General features: G+C 37.3%; 2 protein-coding genes across 7 annotated transcripts; one reads left to right on the forward strand and one right to left on the reverse strand.

The window, feature by feature from the left end:
• Window positions 1–470: 470 nt before the first annotated feature.
• Window positions 471–9,870, forward strand: SSB (small RNA binding exonuclease protection factor La). 3 transcript variants are annotated; one of them, XM_043487873.1, is made up of 12 exons: window positions 471–621; window positions 2,691–2,765; window positions 5,275–5,378; window positions 5,462–5,636; window positions 6,375–6,482; window positions 6,569–6,669; window positions 7,472–7,543; window positions 7,950–7,992; window positions 8,360–8,500; window positions 8,753–8,939; window positions 9,064–9,195; window positions 9,488–9,870. In XM_043487873.1, the coding sequence occupies exons 2-12, from the start codon at window positions 2,700–2,702 to the stop codon at window positions 9,574–9,576; spliced, it is 1,218 nt and encodes a 405-aa protein (XP_043343808.1). In that variant the 5' UTR covers window positions 471–621; window positions 2,691–2,699; the 3' UTR covers window positions 9,577–9,870. The 3 variants fall into 3 exon arrangements, with proteins under 3 accessions (XP_043343808.1, XP_043343810.1, XP_043343809.1); XM_043487875.1 differs by lacking the exon at window positions 471–621 and adding an exon at window positions 1,467–1,488; XM_043487874.1 differs by lacking the exon at window positions 471–621 and adding an exon at window positions 1,502–1,557.
• Window positions 9,577–18,594, reverse strand: METTL5 (methyltransferase 5, N6-adenosine). Of its 4 annotated transcripts, none has more exons than XM_043487880.1 (7): window positions 18,171–18,594; window positions 16,504–16,618; window positions 15,959–16,140; window positions 15,128–15,210; window positions 11,178–11,229; window positions 10,100–10,149; window positions 9,577–9,679 (listed from the first exon to the last, which is right to left on the reverse strand). In XM_043487880.1, exons 1-7 carry the CDS (start codon window positions 18,277–18,279, stop codon window positions 9,641–9,643), a joined length of 630 nt encoding a protein of 209 aa, XP_043343815.1. In that variant the 5' UTR covers window positions 18,280–18,594; the 3' UTR covers window positions 9,577–9,640. The 4 variants fall into 4 exon arrangements, with proteins under 4 accessions (XP_043343815.1, XP_043343814.1, XP_043343813.1 ...); XM_043487879.1 differs by having other exon boundaries at window positions 10,100–10,167; XM_043487878.1 differs by lacking the exon at window positions 9,577–9,679 and having other exon boundaries at window positions 9,822–10,149.
• Between the last annotated feature and the right edge of the window lie 6,746 nt (window positions 18,595–25,340).

The raw sequence follows: 25,340 nt of genomic DNA on the forward strand, positions 1-25,340 counted from the left end.
ATTTTACATATGAAGGATAGAGAGGTTGAGTAACTTTCCCAAAGTCACAGAACCTGTAAACTGGAGAGCTGCTATTTGACCGCAGGCAGTCGGATCTCAAGAGTTCCAGCTCCTAAACTCGCTACTGTATTTTTTTCTCAAATTTAAGATTCCATGAATTTTTCATTTAAAATATGAAATTTTTTACTTGTCATTTTTTAAAAAACGGGTTAACTATTACGGATAATCAAAACAATTTTTTTTTTTAAGTATAGTCAGAAAAAAGTCAACCACTTCATGTGAATGGAGAGCCCAAGGAAGGACTGGAAATACAAATGCTCTCCAGAAATACTTAAAAATAAATATTTAATCCTAACACTTCCAAAGTGCTGCTGAACATTGTATCCCAACCCCACCGAAATAAGGCGCAGGACATCTCAGACCTTGAGAGCTTGCAGCCGAGGCGCATGCTCACAGGGCGGAGCCGGCTCTGGTGCGCCGAAGCCCCGCCCACTTTAACCGCGAGGGTTGCCGGGACGGCCCCCATCTTCTTTACGCGCGGTGGGCAAGCCGGCGACTCAGAGGAGTGTAGACGCTGCTGGGGATCGTGTGCCACGTCTCTGTGGGGCCAGGAACTGCAAGGTGAGCAACTCTACGTGGCTAAAGAGAAGAAAGTACAAAAGGGTCTGTTTTGCGTGGTGCGCGACGGCGCGTCCCTTTCATTGCTGCCTCACGCTGGGTGCGTCCGCTCCTCGCCTTCCTCGCATTCCGGGAGAGCGCCGCGTGGGCCGCAGCCGTATGTGGCAAGCTGCGCTGGGAGCTAAGGGGCGCGGGCCGCTGCGAGGTGGGGAGCCGATCCTGCCTTCTTCGGGGGAGTGAGGATTTCCTCGCACGTGGCTGGGGCCCAGGCGACCAATTGGTTGCTTTGGGACGGACTGTGGCGGATTATTTGGACTCAGGCTGCCTGCATCCTCACTGCGTCTTTAAGGTTTCGTACCTTCACCGTTTTGCAGTGTCGCCGAAAACGAATGTTTCGGTTGGGCTGTATAAGATTCTAAGGAGGTTGACGTGGGTTAAACGCAGAAGGGTTTCTTGGATCATACGAGACGGACTGGGGTCAGGGAATCGGGGCCGCAGGTTTTCTCCTGGCGTCACTCTCTTGGGTTTTAACGGTCATTATTCACTCACATCAGGGCTTCTGAGCGAAATTGAGAAACGTGGGTAATATTTCAGTTGTACATTCTAAGAGTGTATCTCATGAAACAAAGTTCCAGTTTTGAGTAGGCCAGAGAAGTATTACAGGGACTAAATAGTTCTTTTATTTCACCCTTTCCTTTATAGAAGGCTCTGGAGTACAGTAGGGCTTCCCTGTGTCTCAGTGGTAAAGAACTCGCCTGCCAGTGCAGGAGACGCTGGTTCGATCCCTGAGTCTGGAAGATCCCCTGGACAAGGAAATAGAAACCCACTCCAGTATTCTTGCCTGGGAATTTCCGTGGACAGAGGAGCCTGGTAGGCTGCAGTCCGTGGGATCGCAAAAGAGTCGGATACGACTAAGCTACTAAACAACAACAGATCACGGTAATAACTTAGGAATCCTGGTGAAAAAACCATTGCGTAAGATTGACCAAATTTTGTTAGTAAGGTGTTGCACCATAGGAGAGATTCCAGTGTGCATCCATGTTATTGCATAGTAATTACAAGTTATAAAGGGTTGCCTCCAAGAAGTGTATCATTAGAGTTAACTAATGGCAGATAGCCTTGATGAATTCTTATAAATATACAGTGTGTTTTGATGGCTTAATGGAGAACTAGAAGCAAATAATTTGAAGTCAGGAGACTGTTAGTCCTAGCAAACCAACTTCACAGACTTATGATTTTCTTGCAATGTTACTGTGAGGGATGTGAAACAGGAATGTGGCTGTAAGGTTAACCAATGTTAGTAGGCATGTGTATGTGCATGCTCAGTCAGCTTCAGTCATGTCCGACTTCTGCGACAGAGCCCAGAAAGCTGCTCTGCCCATGGGATTCTCTAGGCAAGAATACTGGAGTGGGTTGCCATGCCCTCCAGGGCTTCTTCCCGACCCAGGGATGGAACCCTTCTCTGTGTCTTCTGCATTGGTAGGCGGGTTCTTTACCACTAGAGCCGCCTGAGAAGCCCAAATAGTAGGCATACTCCAGTTTAATGTTGTTTTAGTGTTCTCAGGTTCTCAAATGATCATTTTCATATATTCCTTAATATTAGCATTTATTTATTTAACACTGTGTAATATTTTAAAAATTTTGTTTCACCCAAAAGTTTTGATAACATAGTCTTGTTTTTGGTAAATCAACTGTGGCTGATTTTAAGAAATTCAGTTCACACCAAACAAGACTGAGATCCATGATATTAACAACTGATATGCTTAAATGCATGGAGTTTTTTCCCCTCAGAGCTTTCTGGATCAGCTAAATGAAGATGACCCACTCACTTTGTTATAGAGGATGGAACAATGATTTACTGAAAGAAGTGAGGATTGTTGATAGTTTTTCATCACTTAGTTCAAAATTTTTCTTTTGTTGAAATTAGAAAATTGAGTAGAGAAATTGAACCTGTGAAATTGTTTTTTATTTAGGAAAATAGTGGGATATTGATAATTAAAACATTCTTTTAAATGTCTTGAGTTCTATGTAAAAGGTAAATAACTTTTATGCCAATTTGGAAAATTTTGCAGATAGCCAGAATGGCTGAAAATGGTGATAATGAAAAAATGGCCGCTCTGGAGGCCAAAATCTGTCATCAAATTGAGGTATGATTCTTGTGGTATTACAGTGTGAAAACAGACTCTTTGAGAGGAGATTTAGGACCTTAAAACAAAGATAGAGCATTTAATTTTGATATATTGACCTGTCTAACATTTTGGTTTGTTTTTGATTCTTGGAGTTAAGATAGATGTACAGTAGTGTACAGTTTTATATTGGTGGAGCCAGTTTCTAAAACCCAAGGACAAAGACATTTCAAAAGGTAACACTATAGACCAGTATAACTTTACTTCTTTACTGCTTTTGTTTCCTGGTCTATAAAATGAGGATAGAATTAGTACCTCATAAGATGGTTGTGAGGTTTACAGTAGTTCATAAAATGTCAAACATTTTGGAATAATGCATAGCACATAGAAGGATAATTTAAAAATTCTTTGTAAAATACCTTCCCTGTTAAATAGAACTTTATTCTGAAGGTCCTGATAGTTTTTGTACTCAATTAGGTCTTCTCAGTCATCGTAACTTTTAAGTGTCTGTTTTCAAAGTTCTCTTAAACTTTTTTTTTAATTTAGGTATTGTAACAAGTTGCACTTCTCTGTTATTTTAAATTTCCTGTGTTACAACTTTTTTTTTTTTTACTAATTTCTTTATAATTGTGAAGAAAAATTATAAATTATTCTATGATCAGTATTTGGAATAATACAAAAATATATGTGGAAAAAGTCAATAATGTCCCTTCCACGACCTACCCCTTCTCAAATCTCATGCTCTTGAGGTAGTCAAGGTTAAAAGACTGATGAATACCCTTTCACACATTGGTCAGTACTCATGATAACATAATTTTTTTCCCTTTCCCTCCCACCAAAAATAAGATGCATTTTGGGGTAGTAGTTTCATATCACCAATAATTTATACCATTTACTATTTGATATGTAGGACATTTCCAATTTTTTAACTGTAATAGTTCTGTGATGAGTATCTGTATAACATAAATACTACTAAACATGTTTACTGATTTCTGTCTCAAGGGTATACATGATTTTTCTTAAGAACTTTTGATATTTGATATTTACTGGTGGTTAATATCTCTACCTGCATGACCATTTCTCTGTGTTCAAGCCAATAGTAAGTATTCTTGTTTTTAGAATTTTTGGCGAACTTGTTAGGTGAAAATGTTTTTCATTGCTTTCAATTATAAGTTTTGATAAACTTTTTATATCCTCTAAATATTGAACACAGAATAATTTGTAATTTTTCTTCACAATTGTAAAGAAATTAGTAAAGTTGTAACATGGGAAATTTAAAATAACACAGGAAATTTAATAAACTTTTAGATTTTTCTATTTTTTTTCTTCTTAAAAAATATTTTATTTATTTTTGGCTGTGCTGGTCTTCATTCCTGCACAGGCTTTTCTCTAGCTGTGGAGAGCAGGAGCTACTCTCTGGTTGTGGTGTGCAGGCTTCTTATTGTGGTGGTTTCTCTTTGCAGAACACAGCCCTAGGGTGCTTGGGTTTCAATAGTTGTGGCACATGGACTCAACGGTTGCAGCTCCCAGGCTCTAGAGCACAAGCTCAATAGTTGGGACTCAATGGGCTTAGTTACCCTGCAGCATGTGGGATATTCCCGTATTAGGGATCGAACCTGTGTCTCCTGCATTGACAGGTGGAGTCTTTACACTGAGCCACCAGGGAAGCCTGCGATAGAGGCTCTTAATTGCACAGTTCAGAAGATGCACCTGGTTACCTCTTCTGTTTACAGTCTGTTGGCCACACTAGTCACATGTTTCCAACATATTTTTTGAAAATTGAATTATGTGTAAAATATTTGAACCATTTGTTTCATGTGTAAGAATGCTCTTAATTTATTATACAAGCCTACAGATTTTGTATTTCAGCGTGAGTTTTTCCTTTTCACAAGTACAAAAGTGTTTTGAAAGTAAGTTTGATTTTTGTAAGATAATTTATTTGATGATTCAAATTCCCTGTTATATAATCATAAGCTTTTCCTTTACATTTTTACACATAAGTTAGTTATTTTTCTTTTGGTTGGCTAAGAAGGTTAAGAAGGTTTCATTAGGTTAAAAAGATGTGCTGGAATATAGTTGCCTTGTCCAGCAGCTGAAACAAAAAGCAAAAGTAATTTTTTTAAAAGCTGTTTCACATGATGTAGAGAACAGTAGATTTTTCTAATTTAAAAACAATTAAAATTAGAGTGATTAACAAATTTATTCCAGTTTTTATAATAGTCTCTTCTTTCCACACTGAAATGAGGCTTTTCATCTGTTAAATCCTTAAATTTTTTTAAGGCTTTCTATTATCATGTCTGTTAATTACATTCTTTCAATAGTCATTTTTAGTTTTATATTTTTATTAAGTTGCATTATAAGTATTTTATTAAAGTGTATTTAAGGGAAAATGTTTATTGCCAGTTAACTTTTGACACATATTGCTACTTTTAAAGCCTAGACCTTGGTGATGTAATGGTAATTTTTAAAAACTCCAGGATTAGAGTTGATATTCTACAGTGCTCTGCAGTATATTGTACTTATCTTGCAGTATTATTTTGGAGACTTCAATTTGCCACGGGACAAATTTTTAAAGGAACAGATCAAACTGGATGAAGGCTGGGTTCCTTTGGAGATAATGATAAAGTTTAATAGGTAAAAACATTTTTAAGTTATTAGATTTTCTGTTAACAGCAAGGGCTTTTTCTAAATCTTACAATGCTTTTATATTTTTTTAGGTTAAACCGTTTAACGACAGACTTTAATGTAATAGTAGAGGCCCTGAGCAAATCAAAGGCAGAACTCATGGAAATAAGTGAAGATAAAACTAAAATTAGAAGATCTCCCAGCAAACCCCTCCCTGAAGTGACTGATGAGTATAAAAATGATGTAAAAAACAGATCTGTTTATATTGTAAGTGGGCCTTTAATTGTATCTTAAAAGTTATGTAGAAATAACATGGATTCTTACTGGATCAGAATAAGGACTCAGGAATCATAGCTTCACCACTTGCTGTATATTTCTGGTCAATGTTCTTAACCTTTCTAGCCTTATCTTCCTACGTGGGGATAATATTTTTTACCTTATAGAACTGTTGTTAGAATTAAATGACAAAAAAACCATATAACATGGGACAGAATCTTTGACATACTGTAAGCATCAAGTGCATATTGGCTGTTATTTATCAATAGTTAAACTTGATAGCTATTTTCTTCAACATTAATTTTTTTATAATGTTAATTTTTAAGTAGATTTTTTATACTGCAAAAATTCAGACATACAAAAGTAGATTGAATATATAATGTACCACTATCCTCTTCAACAGTTTTTAGCATGATTAATATTGCTTTATCTTTGCCCTACCTGGATTATTTTGAAGTGGATCCCAGATAAACGGGTCACTTCTATTGCACTGGTCAACAACAGCTTTTAACTAGAGCTATTAAACATTTAAGAGACAGAAAGATAATATGTATATCCTGGCTTCATTTCAAGACACAGTAAATCAGAATTTCTGAGACATTGTTTACTTGAGATGCCATTTGTGTGTTTCTTCTTTTCATAGAAAGGCCCATTTCAAGACACAGTAAATCAGAATTTCTGAGACATTGTTTACTTGAGATGGCATTTGTGTGTTTCTTCTTTTCATAGAAAGGCTTCCCAACTGATGCAGCTCTTGATGACATAAAAGAATGGTTGGAAGATAAAGGTCAAGTGCTAAATATTCAGATGAGAAGAACGTTGCACAAAGCGTTTAAGGTATGCTTGTATGTTGTTACTTTTTCTGGTTGAAAATTACCTGGGATGTAACTTAAAAAAATTTTTTTTTCTTCCTTTTTTCAAAGGGTTCAATATTTGCTGTATTTGATAGTATTGAATCAGCTAAAAAGTTTGTCGAGACCCCTGGCCAGAAGTACAAAGACACAGACCTGCTAATACTTTTCAAGTAAGTCTGTTTGCTGACTTTTTTGAGAGGCGGGCACTTAGTTATCTAGAATTAAAACGCTGGGGTTAAGTAAGACCAGTATTTTTCAGTATCCTTAGGCATTCTTTGAGAAATATTTAAAGCTCTTTTAGTGGTACTATTAGTCCTTTGACTGTAAGGGTTTATTAGGACCTTTTCACTGCTAGCAATGAATAAAGAAGGTTAAGTTTCAGTACTTGTTTTGTATGTGAAACTTACAATTAGGCTTGATGGTAAAATCTGAGCTTTTGGTGTGGTTAGAGAATAGATCACTGTACAATCATTATCTAATTGTATTTCTCACAGTCTATATGCCTGTGTTTTCATATAGTATAGAGGACTAATAAATAGCGATTTGAATCACATTCTTGTGTATCGCCCTTTGTGTCTAAAAACTAGCACAGACTGGACATTTTCATGTTAAAGTGAATTGCAGGTCCATAATCTCCTACTTCTGCATTGTACAGTCTTCTAAATACTAAGTACTTAAAATAAACCTGACGGACCTAGAGATGCATAGTGATAAATCATGCTATCAGTGTTATACTGAAAGTCATTGAATTATGTACTTTAAAAGGGTGAATTTTATGGCCTGTGAATTACTTCTTAGTAAAACTGTTATTTTAAAAATAAGAGTAACTTCCTTAGTGTATTTTGAATTTATAGGTAATTATGTTGATAGAAAATGTAACATTTATTCTTATGTGATATCTTAAATCATTCAATTTAACTTTCAGTCTTCAAAAGTTCTCATGAACTTAGCCTTTACATTGTGTGTCCTTAGGGAAGATTACCTCACCAAAAAAATTGAAGAAAGAAAGCAAAATAAAATGGAAGCTAAATTAAGAGCTAAACAGTAAGTACGTTGAGCTAATCACATTTTAGTTCCTTAAAGCTTTGACAAAGGTAAAGTTATTGGTTCTGGGAGGTGAAGCTGATGATGAGCTCTGAAATATGAGTAGCAATAGACCTTTCTTCTGCTTATGAAATATTGAGGTCCTAAGCTGCCTTGATAATCCTAGGGCCACATTCTGTTGCACTCTAGCATCAGAGAGTCAGAAAACGCAAGGACTGGCTTTTGTTTTGTATGTGAAACTTAAAATTAGGCTTGATGGTAAAATCTGAGCTTTTGGTGTGGTTAGAGAATAGATCACTGTACTATTTAGTAGTTTAGTAATCATGATTAAGGTTAACTTTATCAGGGTTTAATTTTCTTATGCATAAAGTAGATGGAAATGTTCTAATGATATTTTTATTTGTAGAGAGCAAGAAGAAAAACAAAAGCTAGCAGAAAGTGCTGAAATGGTAAGTATATATTACTAGTCTCTTAAGAAATCTGTAATTCAAAGTTAGAACAAAAAGCTCTGGGGACTTTTTAAAGAAAATATGTAAGCAAGTCTGCAGTTGTCAATGCACTAAAGTACTAGCCAAATATTGCCTAAAATTACTACTATACAGAGCAATAAGATTTATATACTAATGATGACTTGCTGGAGAAGTTAAAGTAAGTTAAAATCAGAAGCCATGTAAAACAAAGGATGATAAAGGAAAACACACCAACTACTTAAACTACTTCAAAACATTTTAGCTTATATATGTAGAGAGTGGTACATGCCATTTCTGGTTTGTGATTGCTTTAAGAAACTTTGTATTGCCTTGTATATTTTTACAGAAATCTCTAGAAGAAAAGATTGGCTGCTTGCTGAAATTTTCAGGAGACTTAGATGATCAGACGTGTAGAGAAGATTTGCACACCCTTTTCTCAAATCATGGTGAAATAAAATGGATACACTTTGTCAGAGGAGCCAAAGAGGTTTGGGGAATATTCATATGCTTTTTACCAATCAATTAAAAAACCCATAGAAACTTATCTTAAGATGACATTAAAGAAGAAAGCAATTGTTTTATTACTGTTATAACTAGACATGATGTCTGATTGATATTTTTGAGATTGTGCTGTGAATAACTATTGGAAATTAGTGACTGCAAGCTTTTTAATAACTTCCTTCCTGATGTCTGATGTTCAGTAGAATTCCCTGGCTTTTGTTTTCTGTCTTTGGTGTAGGGAATAATTCTTTTTAAAGAAAAAGCTAAGGAAGCACTGGATAAAGCAAAAGAGGCCAATAATGGTAACCTACAACTAAGGAACAAAGACGTCACCTGGGAAGTATTAGAAGGAGATGTGGAAAAAGAAGCACTGAAAAAAATAATAGAAGATCAACAAGAATCTCTAAACAAATGGAAGTCAAAAGGTCATTAGTTCTGATTTTCTTTTACAATTTAACTCATTTACTTGGTTAAAAATTTATAATTGGTGTTAAAAGACATCGACAAGAGATTTAAAAGAGTGATGATTTCTTAATTATGTCGCTACAGGTCGCAGATTTAAAGGAAAAGGAAAGGGAAATAAAGCTGCCCAGGCTGGGTCTGCTAAAGGAAGAGTACAGTTTCAGGGCAAGAAAACTAAATTTGATAGTGATGATGAACGTGATGCAAACGGTGCATCTGGTAAGTTTTTCTAAGTCCTTTGGTACTTTGATGAAAAATTATTTGGGCGAGAACAGCAGTGTGGTTTTGTGTAAGTGATATTCTCAGATTGTGATTGACCCTGGTTATGGTGGTATTACATGTGGCAAACAAAAATATTTGGAAGCTAAATTTAGAGAGCAGGTCTGTACTAAAGGAAAAGCCTTTCCTCACTAGGGAAGTTATTGCTAATCTTTTTAAACAAAATTATTTTTGATAATTATGCTCAAGAGTAATGCTTTCAGTGCCCTTAATGAAAGTTCTTATTGTATAGGAGCAGTAAAAAGAGCACGAGAAGAAAGAGACGAAGAAGAACCTCCATCAAAACAACAGAAAACAGAAAATGGTGCCGAAGACCAGTAGTTTAATAAACAAATTTTTTATTCATTTTAATTAGATTTTAAGCTGCTTTTGTCTTTGGAGGCTGTTATAAAGAAAACCGAATTAAATCCACTTCGATGTCTACCTGTAAGAAAGGAAGATTTGTTGTTGTTATTGTTGAACTTGTCTTCTGTTATCGAAATGAGTTTTTTAATGTGCAGTTCTGTTTGTGTTCTTTTGGATTATTCAAATATCAAAAGAAACATTCTTCCATTAAGTTGCCTTTGTAATATGAATGCATTAGTACAAAGTAATAAAATGTATACTGCATAAAAATAAACTTAGTTTATTTTTTTTTTATTTTTGTGCCCAAAGTATTGGAGAAAGAATTCATGTTAAACCAGCATATTGGCTGTTGTGATCATAGGCCCATTCTGTAGTTAAATATTTATCTTCTAGGCTGGCTTTCTGTATTTACTCAAGCAACTTGATAGCATTAGAAATAATTACTTATTGTGAAGTTTTTCAGTACTGAATGTGGATAAACCAGAATCAAGAGACTTACTGATTTTTTTTTATGAAACTTGTATGATGCTGGCAGGTCGTATCGCAGCTCTATAAAACAAAAGCCACCTAAGGATGAAAATTGTACTTCTAAACATTTACCACCCTTGACTTAAATATGGTAGTACCTTCCTATTTGTAATTTCCTAAATAATCAATAGCTACCAATTTCATAATAACCATGATTATCTTAAAAATTTCTGGTTTGGATTTTAGTAACAGTAGTCAGTAGCTAATTATCTTCCTACTAAGCATTCTCTCTAAATCACAGCTCTCAAATTTTAATGCACAAACAAATCACCTTCAAGTCAAATCCTGTTCAAATGCAGATTGTAATTCAGTATGTCTGGGTGGAGCCTGAATTCTGCAAGTCTGACAAGCTCCCAAGGGATGTCAATGCTGATGGTCCATACTTGACAACCACACCTGGAGTAGCAAGTCTCTGACTTGGTATACTACTATTGGAACTGTTCTGAGGTCTCCACGTTGCATATTATATCTTAAACTAAGAAAGGAATGACAGTACTGAATAGGAATACAGACTTGGACACATTACTAATTGTTATGAAGGTGACATTTCTAGTTATGTTGTTAAATCCAGTCCAAAAAAAACCACAAAAATTCCCCCTTATTGTATACTCTTATTTCAGACTTTTCAGAATTACCTGGGTTATAGTCAGCTTCTAGTTATATGCTTTTGCCATTTTGATGTCTGTGAGTATTATGCAATTTACTAATAAAAATGTATCAAACATGATTTACATAGTGTGGATGATTATATTCTGTCCCCCACTAAAAGAAAAAGCTTCATGTTATTTGACTTCAGGAACAATTAGAAAATTGAAAAGTAATCCAAGCATAGTCTGGTGGTATGTTTCAGGAATGGATTTCAAATGAAGACCTGACAAACTCTTAAGCCCAAGCTCTTAGATCGCTTAAAAGTTCTCAGTAAAATGCATAAATTGGGATAATCTTGAGCAAACACTGATACCCTGCCTTTACTCCATTTCCAACCCATTACCAAACATAGATAATTATGGTTGAAATTTGTTTTGTGAGAAACTTAAAAACTGTCTTACCTGCAATAATATCTATCTTGACCTTCCACTCTGCAGCTTTCTTTTGAATATGCTGAACATAAACATGTTAATGTGAGTTGGTCTTAAAACAGTTTTCAAAAAATTGCTTTTTACTAATACTTGATTGTAAGTTTTCAAGCTTTTAAAATTTCATTAGAATTTAGACCTTTAAAATTTTTTTCAACTGGATGGATAATATTTTAGTAAGAAGCCAAGCCATTTAATAATCTGAACTAAACTATATAAGTAACAAAGCTGTTATTTCAGAAGTCGCTTGATGGACTTTGATGTGCATAAAAATATTAAAGATAAATACACAGCTCTCCCAGAAACCAGCAGAGATCTGTGTCCAAGGGCAATTCAGTGGCAGTATGGTAGAGAGGTTAAGGACATAGTTTCTGGAATCACACCCTGCATTTGAACTGAAGCTCTATTAGCTATGTAACCCTGAGCAAATCGTGCTTTCTGTGCCTCAGTTCCCTCATCTGTTAAATGAAGATAGTAATGGTATCTCATCAAATTGTTAGACTGGTGAAAAGTGCTTTGAACTGTGGTGGCACAAAAAACAAGTGCTAAATGCTGGTTTTAGCTATTTACATCTCCCTAAATTTGAGGTTCACATATTTAACTATGAGCCAAGAACTTAAGTTCTCATAATGCCTAATGAAAGAAGATAAGGCAACAACTTTTAGAGTCGTCTAGCTTATTGGAGAATCCCAGGGACAGAGGAGCCTAGTGGGCTGCCGTCTATGGGGTCGCACAGAGTCAGACATGACTGAAGCAACTTAGCAGCAGCAGCATACTGGAGTCACTGTGATGATATGTAAGGTTCTGTCTGAGCCTGGAAAGAACAAATACCTTGGGTGCCAGTAGAAGTTTTCAGTAAATTGTATAAGTCTGCCAGGACATGCTTTATATCAAATTTTCTATCAAAAAGTTGTATCAAATGCACCTGTATTATGAATAGAGGGCCAAGTACTTAAAAGAGACAAGGGTCTATAGTTAAGGGGTCTGTCTGAAATAAGCGTCAGTGATAATGTTACTAGTTACAATAGAATGCTTAAGCAAAATTATCACAAGGCTTATAGCAGATGTATCTACAGCATAATCTAAGGACTGTTTAATATTAGAAGTTCATCACATCTTCACAATATGCACAACACACACCAGATTAATTTCTCAAACTAGTTACTCTGCTAATGGAAATACTTCTGCATTGCTAAAATAGAAAACTGTACTTAAGTAAATATTTGCTTCAGTTCAGTTCAGTCACTCAGTCATGTCCAACTCTTTGCGACCTGATGGACTGCAGCACGCCAGGCTTCCTTGTCCATCACCAACTCCAAGAGATATTTGCTTAAAATTCTATTAGGCCAGCCAAGACAATGCTGATACTGCTGCCTCCTGGTGGTGGAACATGGCAATACCAAACAATGAAGACAGGCATTCCCTGGTAATGTGACTAAAGGAATTTATTCAAGTTATTAGGCTTTGCTGCTTAATTGCACTCTTTATTGGCATATTTTACTTGGTTTGCATGAACTATGTATGAGTAATATAAGACCTATGCCAGGCTGTGCAGAAGAATTCACAGCAGTCCTGACTGCTTATCCTTGGAAAGGTCTACATATTAGTCTGGCCTTTGGCTGGAGTATGGAAAGTTAGATTTTTGAGAGAGTTTTCACTCCCCATTCTTTAATAAGAGTGGGTTACTGTACTTAAAGTGTTTATGCTGAATACCTGTTTTGCTGCTGGGAGTCTGCAATTTGGGTATGTGCCAGGCAAGGGGGTGATATGTGATCAGTCCCCAGTAAAAACGCTTGGCATCAGGTCTCCAGTGACCTTCCTTGGTTAACATTTCACATGCCTTGTCACAAAAATTCTTTGCTGGAAAAAATAAGTGCATCCCATATGACTCCACTGCGAGAGAACTCTGGAAGCTTACACCTGGTTTCTCCTGGACTGTGACCTATACACCTTTCCTTTTTGCTGATTTTACTCTGTAACTTTTAGCTGTAATAAATCACAGTCATGAGTATGGCTATATGCTCAGTCCTGTTAGACTTCCCTGTGAATCATCAAACCTGAGGATGGTCTTGGGGACCTCCTCAACACAGGCTTTTTAGATAGCAATAATTACTGGTGTTTGGTCTCACTTAACTGAATGGGGATTTATTTACCAATAAAGTTATATTGTGTTCTGCTGCTTACCTACATGTATCACTACTAATTGTTCAGCAGTATTCAGGCATACCTCAGAGAGATTACAGGCTTGGTAACAGACCAAAATAATAAAGTGAATATCACAAGAGTAACCTGAATAATTTTTGTTTTCTGTGCATATAAAAGTTCTGTTTCCACTATATTGTAGTCTTTTAGGTGTGCAATAGCATTATGTCTTTAAAAAGTACTTTTTTGGGGGCTGGAACTCACAGCATGTGGGACCTTAGTTACCTGACTATGGATCAAACCATGCCCCCTGAAGTGGAAGCACAGATTCTCAACCACTGGACCACCAGGGAAGTCCCCCGAAAGTATATATTTTAATTAAAAATTACTTTATTGCTAAACAATGCCAAAAACAACTGTAACAGTAATATCAAAGAGCACCAACACCCATAACAAATACAATAAAAAGCTTGAAATATTGCAAGAATTACCAAAATGAGATAGACAAAGTGAGTAAATGCTGTTAGGAAAATGGTGCTGACAGACTTGCTTGATGCAAGGTTGTCACAAACCTTAAACTTGCAAAAATGCATTATCTGCACAGTGCAATCCTGTGCTATGCTTAGTGGCTCAGTCGTGTCTGACTTTGCGACCCCATGGACTGTAGCCCACCAGGCTCCTCTGTCCATGGAGATTCTCCAGGCAAGAATACTGGGCTGGGTTACCATGCCCTCCTCCAGGGTATCTTTTCAACCCAGGGATCGAACCCAGGTCTCCCGCATTGCAGGTGGATTCTTTACCATCTGAGCCATCAGGGGAAGCCCCACACAATAAAGGGCAAGTATGCCTATATATATTTTTAGCTATGAAATTTTATATATTTTAAAGTTTATTAGATTATCATATAGTCATAATTTGTTTCCAACCGAATTCCAGTACACTGTATTTATATTAATGTTTTTCCTACAAAACCTTAAAATCTCTTAATATATATATCACTTAAAAATAACTGCTAACATACCAATTGCTATACACTATTATAAGTGCTTTGTAAACAGTAACTAATTTAATCCTCACATCAACCCTACAAAGTATAAAGTACTCTTAGTTCCTTATGCTATAAGAGTATAGGTGAGTACAGGGTAAGTGATGAAAGTGAACTCGAATGAACTCAAAATGAACCTTGACCAAGAGAAGACAGCTGTGAAGCAGATTTGAACCTAGGTAGTCTGGCTCTACAGTCTGTTCTTGATCACTATGTTAAACTGACACTAAAAAAATGTGCCACCCCACCCCCAATTTTCTAGAATATGTCTTATGCACCTTCAAGTATCATGTGCTGACAATAAAAAATAATGGAAGAAATAAGTTCTGAACTCAGATTAGTTTAGCTTCCTAGGCTCAGTGTTCTTAAAAACCAGGCTGTCCTTGCCTCTCTCAAGTACACTAGGCCATACAGAGACACTGGGATTACAGGCATCAACCAGGACTTACCCAAGCAAACCAGGACATACTGTAACCACAGTCACACCATGCTTCTCTATTCCTGAATTATATAATCTCTTTCCTGTTAACAATTCCTGCCTGGACAAATCTTTGACAAATAAAGCTACTCATAAATGCTAGTTAGTTAAGGAGAAAATTTAATTTCTAAGTGCCAGATGTTTAAAAATTTCAGGAGAATTAGATACCTTGGTATTTAGTACTGATAGTAAATCCTTCAAACACTGTCATGAATTTAAAAATAAATAACACAGAATATTATGATGATTTGAACTTACTTCTCTAGTTGAGGATTTGTGTAGAGAATATACTGCTGTTCTTGCCATTTCCAAAGCAGTCTTCAGAAATGCCATATCTGTCCCTGTTAAAAGTAGAAAAAACTGTTATCAAAATAGAAGATTAAAGGAATACTGGGGATTTGGAAACTTTTTTTTTCAAACTCCAAAATAGCTGTTTCAAATTCTTTCTGTAACAAGACAGGGTACAAATATCTAAGATGTCTAAATATCTTTTAAGGTTGATGGAAGAAAATCAGAATTATACTGTTTCATTTAAATGAGGCTAAAGTAAAAATTTTAATATATTCCAAATTAACAACTTTCAAAGAGGGCAGAAGAGAACAGGTAAAGTAGTAATCAGAATGATGGGGGCTGGTGGAGGGAGGGCTTTTTAAACTGTGCATGTCTTTTCCTCTTGTTGCTCACTCCCTACCCTCCTTGCCCACAAAACAGATAAAATAAATAGGCACAATAAGTCATTGTTACTGAAATCTTTGAATGTTGAGGCATTAAAAAGAGGTTTTAAAAGTATAAAACACTTTATAAGAAATCTTCAAAAGAGGTAAATCATTCTAGGAATCAGATGAAGAATAAATAATAAGTGAATAAATTTGTTCACTTAGCACAAATTTATGAAAACAAAGATTGAAAAATTCAGTTCTCTAGTCATGCATTAAACAGAGATTGAAATTGTAATAATTACACAGGTAAGAGACTGGTTTATTTAATGAACAGTGATAAAGTCACTTAACCAAACAATCCAATGAAAAAATGGTTTTTAAAACTTGCTTTTTTACAAAGATACCAGCACAGCTGATTATTATTACTAACCTTTATTATTTTTGGTCCCAAAAGGAGGATTCATAATTACTGTATCAAATGATTTGGGCATTCTGTTAGATAATGAGCATACATCACATTGAACCATATCTACATTTGTTAACTCAAACTCTTCTACATTCCTATTAAATATTTCCAATGCATCTTCATCTATGTCAAATCCAACACACAACCTATAAATATAAAACACAAAGTAAATACTTATAGATCCTAAATCAAAACAACAAAACCAAAACCATGTACCATTTTAACCCAACTGGCCAAGTGACAGTGAGTGATGCCTTTCAACAGCATGATTTCCTAAACTGTCAGGGGTTGGAAACTCAGGTTCATCTAAAATATAGGCTTCTAATTGCTGCTATTACCATTTTTTGTTTTTTTTAAGTTTGTTTTGATGTTCTGCCCATTCAAAATGTACTCAGTATTGGATTATTGTTCCTCTCATCATGTTCTGTAGAGTCTCATAATTCAGTTGATTTTATTTACTCTTATTAAAACTACCCCATACTAAAATAGAAATATAGTGGATCACATACCCTGCTCCTAGCATTGCAGTTCCAATGCTAAGCACTCCACAGCCACATCCTAGATCTGCAACCACTTTATTTTCAATGTCATCATATGTATTATGGATTGTATAGAGCATACATGCTGAAAGATCAAAAAATATATTAAGGAGTAAGTAGGCAAGTGGATGACCAAAAATCCAATTTGTGCAAATGACCCTTTATAAAACAATTTCTCCTCTTGCATTATTAAGTTCTCCCCCAAATTCATGTTCCAGGTTTAAAAATAATAACATATAATTAAATTTTCTTTACACAAATCCTCAACTGGAGAAGAAAGTTCAAGTCATCATAATATTCTGTATTAAGCTAGAATAGGAAAGGAAAAGACCTACATCCACAATATAGCCTTTAAACACAAATATTCACACACATATACTTATGATCTACAGAAACAATATCTACTAATGAAACTTGATAAGAGAACTATTGAGGAGCAGAACAGAGGCTGCTGAGATGGGAAAGGGATCTTTTAAATACACAAAGGTGGGGAATATATGGAGGTTAAGCATGAGTAATATCCACTGACACCTCCCTGCCTATCTCTGAACCTACCAAAGGTTGCTGGCCATCACTGATGCCCCAGGATCCAGAGGTTTTATCAAAACACACAATAACCAGGATGTCTCAGACTGACTGTGCTGTTGATTACTGCTGCAGGTGTTAATGTCTTTAGAGATAGTATCTCAAAGAACTAGCACAACTATGTGTATGTTTACACAGTGGGTTTCAAACAACGGATTCTTATTTGGGGGGAAGAAAACGATTTCACTACAGCCAGAAGACATTAAAGAAATCATTATCTACACTGGGAAAACTGGTCTTACCCCAGATACAATTTTGTGCAACTTTTGATTGGAATTATGACAAATATGTTGGAATGAAGTGCGGGTACACCCTTTTTCCCCTGACTTTCTTTAGCAGCTTAGAAACAGAACTATGTTGAAGTTAAGGGGATTCCTCCCCTGGTGTTCCCAACAACTTAATCTTCCAAAGACTCTCTCAATGACTTTGGTAATATGTTTATTAATATAATGGTTTTTCCTGTGTTCTTTTACTTCCAGTACCAATCTTTATTAAGCAACATTACTGATTCTCAGATCATTTGTTAAAACTGAAATGCATCCTCATTTTTAATATTGCACCTATTTTGAATTTGTTAAAACTCAAGTCTTTCTACTACCAACTTTAGTATTCATTTCTAGGGCAGAGTATAGCGCGCAGGAATTCTTGCCCTGGCAAATTCGTTGCACTAGGAAACTGATTCTAATTTAGCAAATATTTACTGAGCTCCTAAGTAGTATAAGGAACTCTAGATACTGGGAATTGTGTGAACAAAACCAGCACATTTTTGCCCTCAGGGAGTTAATTGTGAAATGAGATTAATAAACACATTAAAAAGATGTCTAACAGTATTAAGGGGTATGCAGAAAACCAAACAGTAAAACGACAGCGTGTCCTGTGTGTGGGACGTTTTCAGCTGCAGTGTTAAGGAAGTTCTCTCCCACGCAACGTGAAATCTTAGAGCGAAATTACTCTAGACATTCTTGTATCCAAATAACTGTCTTATTTTCGTTATAAGAAAGAGTAGACAGGCCTAACCCGCAAAACAAGGGCGTGATCAGCAGCCGCCCTACCTGCAATGTGCGGCCTGGTTGGATACTGTTCTAGAAGGAGCTTGGGCTTTTCGAATCCATCCACTTGTTGCAGGCGACTCTCTAGTTCCTTAAGCCTTAATTTCTTCATTTTTAAAAAAGTGTGCGCAGGGTTTAAAGGCGCTGGATCTGTAGAGAAACCTACTTCGCCTGCATCTCCCCACCAACCCCTATCCCCCGTATCTTTTTCAGCGCCGCTGGCTGAGGGCCAAGCTGAGGACACCCAGCCCAGGGGGTTCCCGCTCTCCTCCTAGCGCCAGCGGCGGGTGGAGGCCGCGGCCAGGCTTCAACCCGCCTACAAGGTATCCCGCACGGTTACACGACTGGAGTCGCCAAGGGATCCACACGTCAAGTTCCCGCACATCCAGAAGCTGCTTCGCCTCTGCCCGGGCCGGAAGGGCCGTCACGCACGCGCACACGCGTCCGCCCCCCAGCGGCCCCGCGCCGAGCTGCAACAGCGGCCTCGCGCACGGGTTCCGCCGACACCCGAGCGCCGCCGCCGCCGCCGCCAACTTGGTGGAGGCCGCGCCGCAGGGAGTGCTCGCCCTTGTCGAAGCCTCGGGGCCGGCTCCCGCCGTCTCTCGAGTGGCCATTACCCTGTAGTTTTTCCTTGAATACCGTCAGGCCCTTAAAGGAAGAAGGGAGAAAGATGATGAAGGTGATGGTGAATATCTCACTTTGTTTTAGCGCCCACGGTGACCCTTTCTGCGTTCTGTGTCCCAAGTCCCCGCTCAGAAATTAGCAACCTCCACTCACCTTTTCTTTCTTTGCTAGTCTCTTGTCCTACTTGGTTTCCCTCTTTTTAGGTCAGTTGTGTCACTTACTTCAGCTCTCACAGGGTGGTGATGTCAGAGAAGACCAAACAAGAAAGGGTTTAGATTAAGGAATGGGAAGTGGTGTCAACTGCTGAAAGAAATTAGGCTTTCATGGGGTAGGAGCAGAAGCCAGTTTGTAGGGGATCAGGGACTAAAGGAAGTAGGAAGAATAAATAGGAACAGTTTTAAGAAAAGTGGCTGCAAGAAGAGTGAGAATGGTTCATGTTTAGTAAGGTTGCGGGAAGCTTTTTATTTTTAAATTGATGGGAGTATTAGTGAACATATCTAAATTCAGACAGAGTAGAAGTAGTTGTAATCCACACAGTCAAAGGCTTTGGCATAGTCAATAAAGCAGAAATAGATGTTTTTCTGGAACTCTCTTGCTTTTTCGATGATCCAGCGGATGTTGGCAATTTGATCTCTGGCTCCTCTGCCTTTTCTAAAACCAGCTTGAATATCTGGAAGTTCACGGTTCACATATTGCTGAAGCCAGGCTTGGAGAATTTTGAGCATTACTTTACTAGCATGTGAGATGAGTGTAATTGTGCGGTAGTTTGAGCATTCTTTGGGATCGCCTTTCTTTGGGATTGAAATGAAAACTGACCTTTTCCATTCCTGTGGCCACTACTGAGGTTTCCAAATTTGCTGGCATATTGAGTGCAGCACTTTCACAGCATCATCTTTCAGGATTTGAAATAGCTCAACTGGAATTCCATAAACTGTGGAAAATTCTGAAAGAGATGGGAATACCAGACCACCTGACCTGCCTCTTGAGAAACCTGTAGGCAGGTTAGGAAGCAACAGTTAGAACTGGACATGGAACAACAGACCGGTTCCAAATAGGAAAAGGAGTACGTCAAGGCTGTATATTGTCACCCTGCTTGTTTAACTTATATGCAGAGTACATCATGAGAAATGCTGGGCTGGAAGAAGCACAAGCTGAATCAAGATTGCTGGGAGAAATATCAATAACCTCAGATATGCAGATGACACCACCCTTATGGCAGAAAGTGAAGAGGAATTAAAAAGCCTCTTGATGAAAATGAAAGAGGAGAGTGAAAAAGTTGGCTTAACGCTCAACATTCAGAAAACTAAGATCATGGCATCTGGTTCCATCACTTCATGGGAAATAGATGGGGAAACAGTGGAAACAGTGTCAGACTTTATTTTTTTGGGCTCCAAAATCACTGCAGATGGTGATTGCAGCCATGAAATTAAAAGACACTTACTCCTTGGAAGGAAAGTTATGACCAACCTAGATAGCATATTAAAAAGCAGAGACATTACTTTGCCAACAAAGGTCTGTCTAGTCAAGGCTATGGTTTTTCCAGTGATCAAGTATGGACGTGAGAGTTGGCCTGTGAAGAAAGCTGAGCACCAAAAAATTGATGCTTTTGAACTGTGGTGTTGCAGAAGACTCTTGAGATTCCCTTGGACTGCAAGGAGATCCAACCAGTCCATCTTGAAGGAGATCAGTCCTGGTTGTTCATTGGAAGGATTGATGCTGAAGCTGAAACTCCAGTACTTTGGCCACCTCATGCGGAGAGTTGACTCATTGGAAAAGACCCTGATGCTGGGAGGGATTGGGGGCAGGAGGAGGGGGGACGACAGAAGATGAGATGGCTGGATGGCATCACTGACTCGATGGGCATGGGTTTGAGTAAACTCCGGGTGTTGGTGATGGACAGGGAGGCCTGGTGTGCTGCGATTCATGGGGTCACAAAGAGTTGGACACAACTGAGCGACTGAACTGACTAACTGAACTGACTGAGGAGTAGTTGAAAGGCAGGGGTTCAAAATGCAAGAACAAGGATATTGGATGGAGTCAGGATCCTGAGAGGGAAGGATACAGTAATTACGTGAAAAGTTTGCCCTTATTTTGGGGAGTGAACCCTTCTTTTTATTATCAATGGAAGAAAAAAAAGGTTGTGGAGGCATGCAGATGAAGTAGAGAGGGCAGTGTCTGAGGTTGCCACTTAATATGAAAAAGAGAATTCAAAGTTATCTGTTATGAGGATTAAATGAGTAAAGTTCTTAGCAGGTAAAGGTAGTGCATAAAGTTCCTGTCACATAACAAATGCCTAACAAATATTTGTTGATGGTGGTATCTTTTGAGAGAGAGTAGATAGAGTAAGCAGTTTGAGCTAAATAGATTACCCAGACTAGCCGGATACCTAGAACAGTCGTGTCTGAATCTTTTACGACCCCATGGACTGTAGCTGGCCAGGCTCCTCTGTCCATGGGATTCTCCAGGCAAGAATACTGGAGTGGGTTGCCATTTCCTTCTCCAGGAGATCTCTGGACCCAGGGATTGAATCAGAGTCTCTTGTTTCCTGCATTGGCAGGTCGGTTTTTTACCTCTAGTGCCAGCTGAGGTACTTTTTGTGTTGTTCTATTTTTAAAAACTGAATTTAAAATTTTATTTTGAGATAATTGTAGATTCATATGTAATCATGAAAAACAGCACATGGAGATACTGTGTATCTTTTACCCAGTTGCCCCTTACAGTAACAGTTTGCAAAACTGTAGTACAGTATCACAACCAGGATTGACAGATACAGTCAAGACAGCATTTCCATGATCTCCAAGGTCCTTCGTGTTACTCGTTTTTAGCCATACCTACTTCATTCCAGTCCTCACTAGTTTTTAACCCCTAGCAACTACTAATCTGTTCCATTTTTAGAATCTTGTCATTTCAAGAATTTTACATAAATGGAGGTATAGGTATACAAACTATTGAGAATGGCTTTTTTAAATTTATAATAATTTTCTGGAGATCTTTCTAAGTTGTTGTGTGTATCAGTAGCTTGTACCTTTTTGCTGGTATGGATGTACCAATTTGTTTAAATGTTCGTTCACTGAAGAACATCTAGGTTTGCTTCAAGTAAAATTTTATTGCAAGTAAAATTGTGGAAACTTGTATACAGAATCTCATGAACAGAGGAGCCTGGTGGGCTACAGTCCATCGTGTTGCAAAGAGTTGGATGTGACTGAAGAGACCGAACGCACACACATCATGTTTAGTTAGAGGCTTTAATGCCCTTCCCTATGAATGTCCATTTGCTTCTGCACCATTTGTTTAAAAGGCTGTACTTTCTCCAGTATTATTTTTGCACCTTTGTGAAAATTCAATGTATTTGTGTGGGTCAGTTTCTGGATTTTCTAATCTGTTCCATTGTTTTATGTGTCCATACATCCTCTAGTACCATGTAGTCCTGATTACTGAAGCTATACAGTGCATCTTGAAATTGGGTAGGCTGGTTCCTCCCACTTTATTCTTTTTATAAATTATTTTAGCTATTCCAATTCCTTTGCCATTTCATATAGATTTTACAGTAATATTGTCTATATTACAGAAAATGTGGGCTATTAAGCATAATATTAGCTATGTATATCCTTTTCCCTATAGATTGTTATGTAATATTGAGTATAATTCCCTGTGCTCCACAGTAGGTCCTTGTTGGTTATTTATTTCATAGATAGTAGTATATATATATATGTTAATCTCAACCTCCTAATTTATCCTTCCCCCTGCCCCCCTCCCCCTTTGGTAACTGTAAGTTTGTTTTCTGTGTCTGGGGGTGTCTCTCTGTTTTGGAAATAAGTTCATTTGTTGTTATGTATAGTTTGCCACAATTTTTTTTTTTTCAAGTTGCTAGTTCAGCTTACGACATTGCACATATGCTCTTTCCTGGAGACTACACATATTTCAGTATACAATAAAAATGCTTTATGTGAAATCACTAAGTCATTGAGAATTTTAAGGTGTATGCTCATAGATCAAAATGTAATAAAATTAATGCTTTTTGCTGCTTTATTGATGCCATTTTAGAGGGAATTGAGGCTATGGTTTTTCCAGTAGTCATGTATGGATGTGAGAGTTGGACTATAAAGAATGCTGAGTGCTGAAGAGTTGCTTTTGAATTGTAGTGTTGGAGAAGACTCTTGAGAGTCTCTTGGCCTGCAAGGAGATCCAACCAGTCCATACTAAAGGAGATCAGGCTATGGTTTTTCCAGTAGTCATGTATGGATGTGAGAGTTGGACTATAAAGAATGCTGAGTGCAAAAGAGTTGCTTTTGAATTGTAGTGTTGGAGAAGACTCTTGAGAGTCTCTTGGCCTGCAAGGAGATCCAACCAGTCCATACTAAAGGAGATCAGTCCTGGGTGTTCATTGGAAGGGCTGATGTTGAAGCTGAAACTCCAATACTTTGGCAACCTGGTAGGGATTAACATATATATATACTACTATGTATGAAATAGATAACCAACAAGGACCTACTGTAGAGCTCAGGAAATTATACTCAATATTATATAACAATCTGTAGGTGATGCGAAGAGCTGACTCATTTGAAAAGACCGTGATGCTGGGAAAGATTGAGGGTGGGAGGAGAAGGGAACGACAGAGGATGAGATGGTTGGATGGCATCACCGACTCAATGGACATGGGTTTGGGTAGGCTCCGGGAATTGGTGATTGACAGGGAGGCCTGGCGTGCTGCAGTACATGGGGTCACAAAGAGTCGAACATAACTGGATGACTGAACTGGAACTGGAGGCTATTTTAGAGGGAAGCTGACTTGTTTTTCTGCAAGTATTTAAGAGAGACAAATACATGTCAACTAGATAGTTCAGTGCTATTTCCTTGATTTATATTAAGTTACAAACAGTTTTATTCATTGTTAGTTTTTGCAACATCAGTGCATATGTCAGTGCAGTTGTTGGAGGGTAAATGATGAGATTCAGGAAAGTTATTCAATACTCTGAGTGTTTTACATGAAATGTGTTTACTGCCTAACATTCACATTGAAGATCCTGTTTGATGATTATATGGCCGAAATACAAGGAAAACAGCAAGTCTATCCACTTGTAGATTTCATCTCCCCTCTTTTAAGCCAGAGTCATTCTTAAATGTAAATCTTCTATTTTAGAAAAAAAGTTATTAACTTCTTAAAAGCAACAGTTCTGCATAAAATTAAAAATTTAGAAATGTTTTCAAATTAAAATTGTTGAAAACTGAGACAGAAAATAGTACTATTTTTTGTTTGCATGGGTATGATAACTTCATAATTTCAAAATAACAGTTTCGTCCAGGATAATGAGGTTGCAGAGACCATAGCAGAAATAACTGAATATAGCTAGTAAGAATGTGGTAGAAGTACTGAGGAAAAAACTTAGTTAATCTCTGAAAATATACATATTTAAATTCTAATCCTACCATTGTACTTCAGAACATTCTAAAAAACATAAGAATACAAAAGGACACATTTCATGGCCAGAATGATGACCTCATCATATATCCTGTAGCATTTGGAAAATTTCACTCTATTCTCCTGAAATAATGAGAATTTGAAAAGCAAATAATGTATTATTGTTATTACAAAAATAATCTTGACTTCCTGCAAGGGTCATGGTCCCCTTAAAAGTGTGCAGACTATACTTTGAGAATTGATTACTGACTGAAATTTAAGTATGAATTATTCTAATATTTCTAATATTAGAAAGTATATTTCCTAGTATTTCAATTTAAGTGAACTCATAATCACATTTAACCTTCAAATCTGGAATGTTTCTTTTTCAGTGCTGAAGATCCATTTACTTATTCATAAATTATTAAGTGCAAAATATATATCTTCCTTACAAGTGGTACTAATTTTAAAAACTTTGTTGGCATGTAGCATATCCAGGCACAAATTATAAATGAATAGCTCACTGAACAAGAGAATACAGTGAACAAATCTGTTTAACCACCATCAAGATTAGAAAGGAAGAGAGCATCCTCCTTAGGGTCCCCTCCAATCACTCCTCTGCTCCCCTCTCCAAAAGTAATAATTCTCCTGACTTTTAAAGTCATAGATTAATTTTACTATTTTTGTTTTACTTTATGTAAGTGTAATCATGTCCACTATGTCACATTTCTTCTGCTCAACAGCATATATGCAAAATTCATCCATGTCTGCTCATTTTCATTACTGCATGCATGCTGAGGGCTAAGTCCCTTCAGTCGTGTCTGGCTCTTTGCGACTCTATGGGTCATAGCCCACGAGGCTCCTCTGTCCGTTAGATTCTCCAGGAAAGAATAGTGGCGTGGGTTCCCATGCCCTCCTCCAGGGGGTCTTCCCAACCCTGGGATTGAACCCGAGTTTTTTTATGTCTCTTGCGTTGGCAGATGGGTTCTTTACCGCTAGCACCATCTGGGAAGCCCTCATTATTGCTTAGTGGTTCATTATATGAATTTTTGTTCTTTAGTTGCTAAGTCCTATTTGACTGTTTTGTGACCTTATGAACTGTAGCCCACCAGGCTCCTCTGTCCATGGGATTTCCCAGGCTAGAATACTGG

Source organism: Cervus canadensis, chromosome 15 (genome assembly GCF_019320065.1).
Source record: "Cervus canadensis isolate Bull #8, Minnesota chromosome 15, ASM1932006v1, whole genome shotgun sequence".
In the NCBI taxonomy this organism is placed as follows: domain Eukaryota; kingdom Metazoa; phylum Chordata; class Mammalia; order Artiodactyla; family Cervidae; genus Cervus; species Cervus canadensis.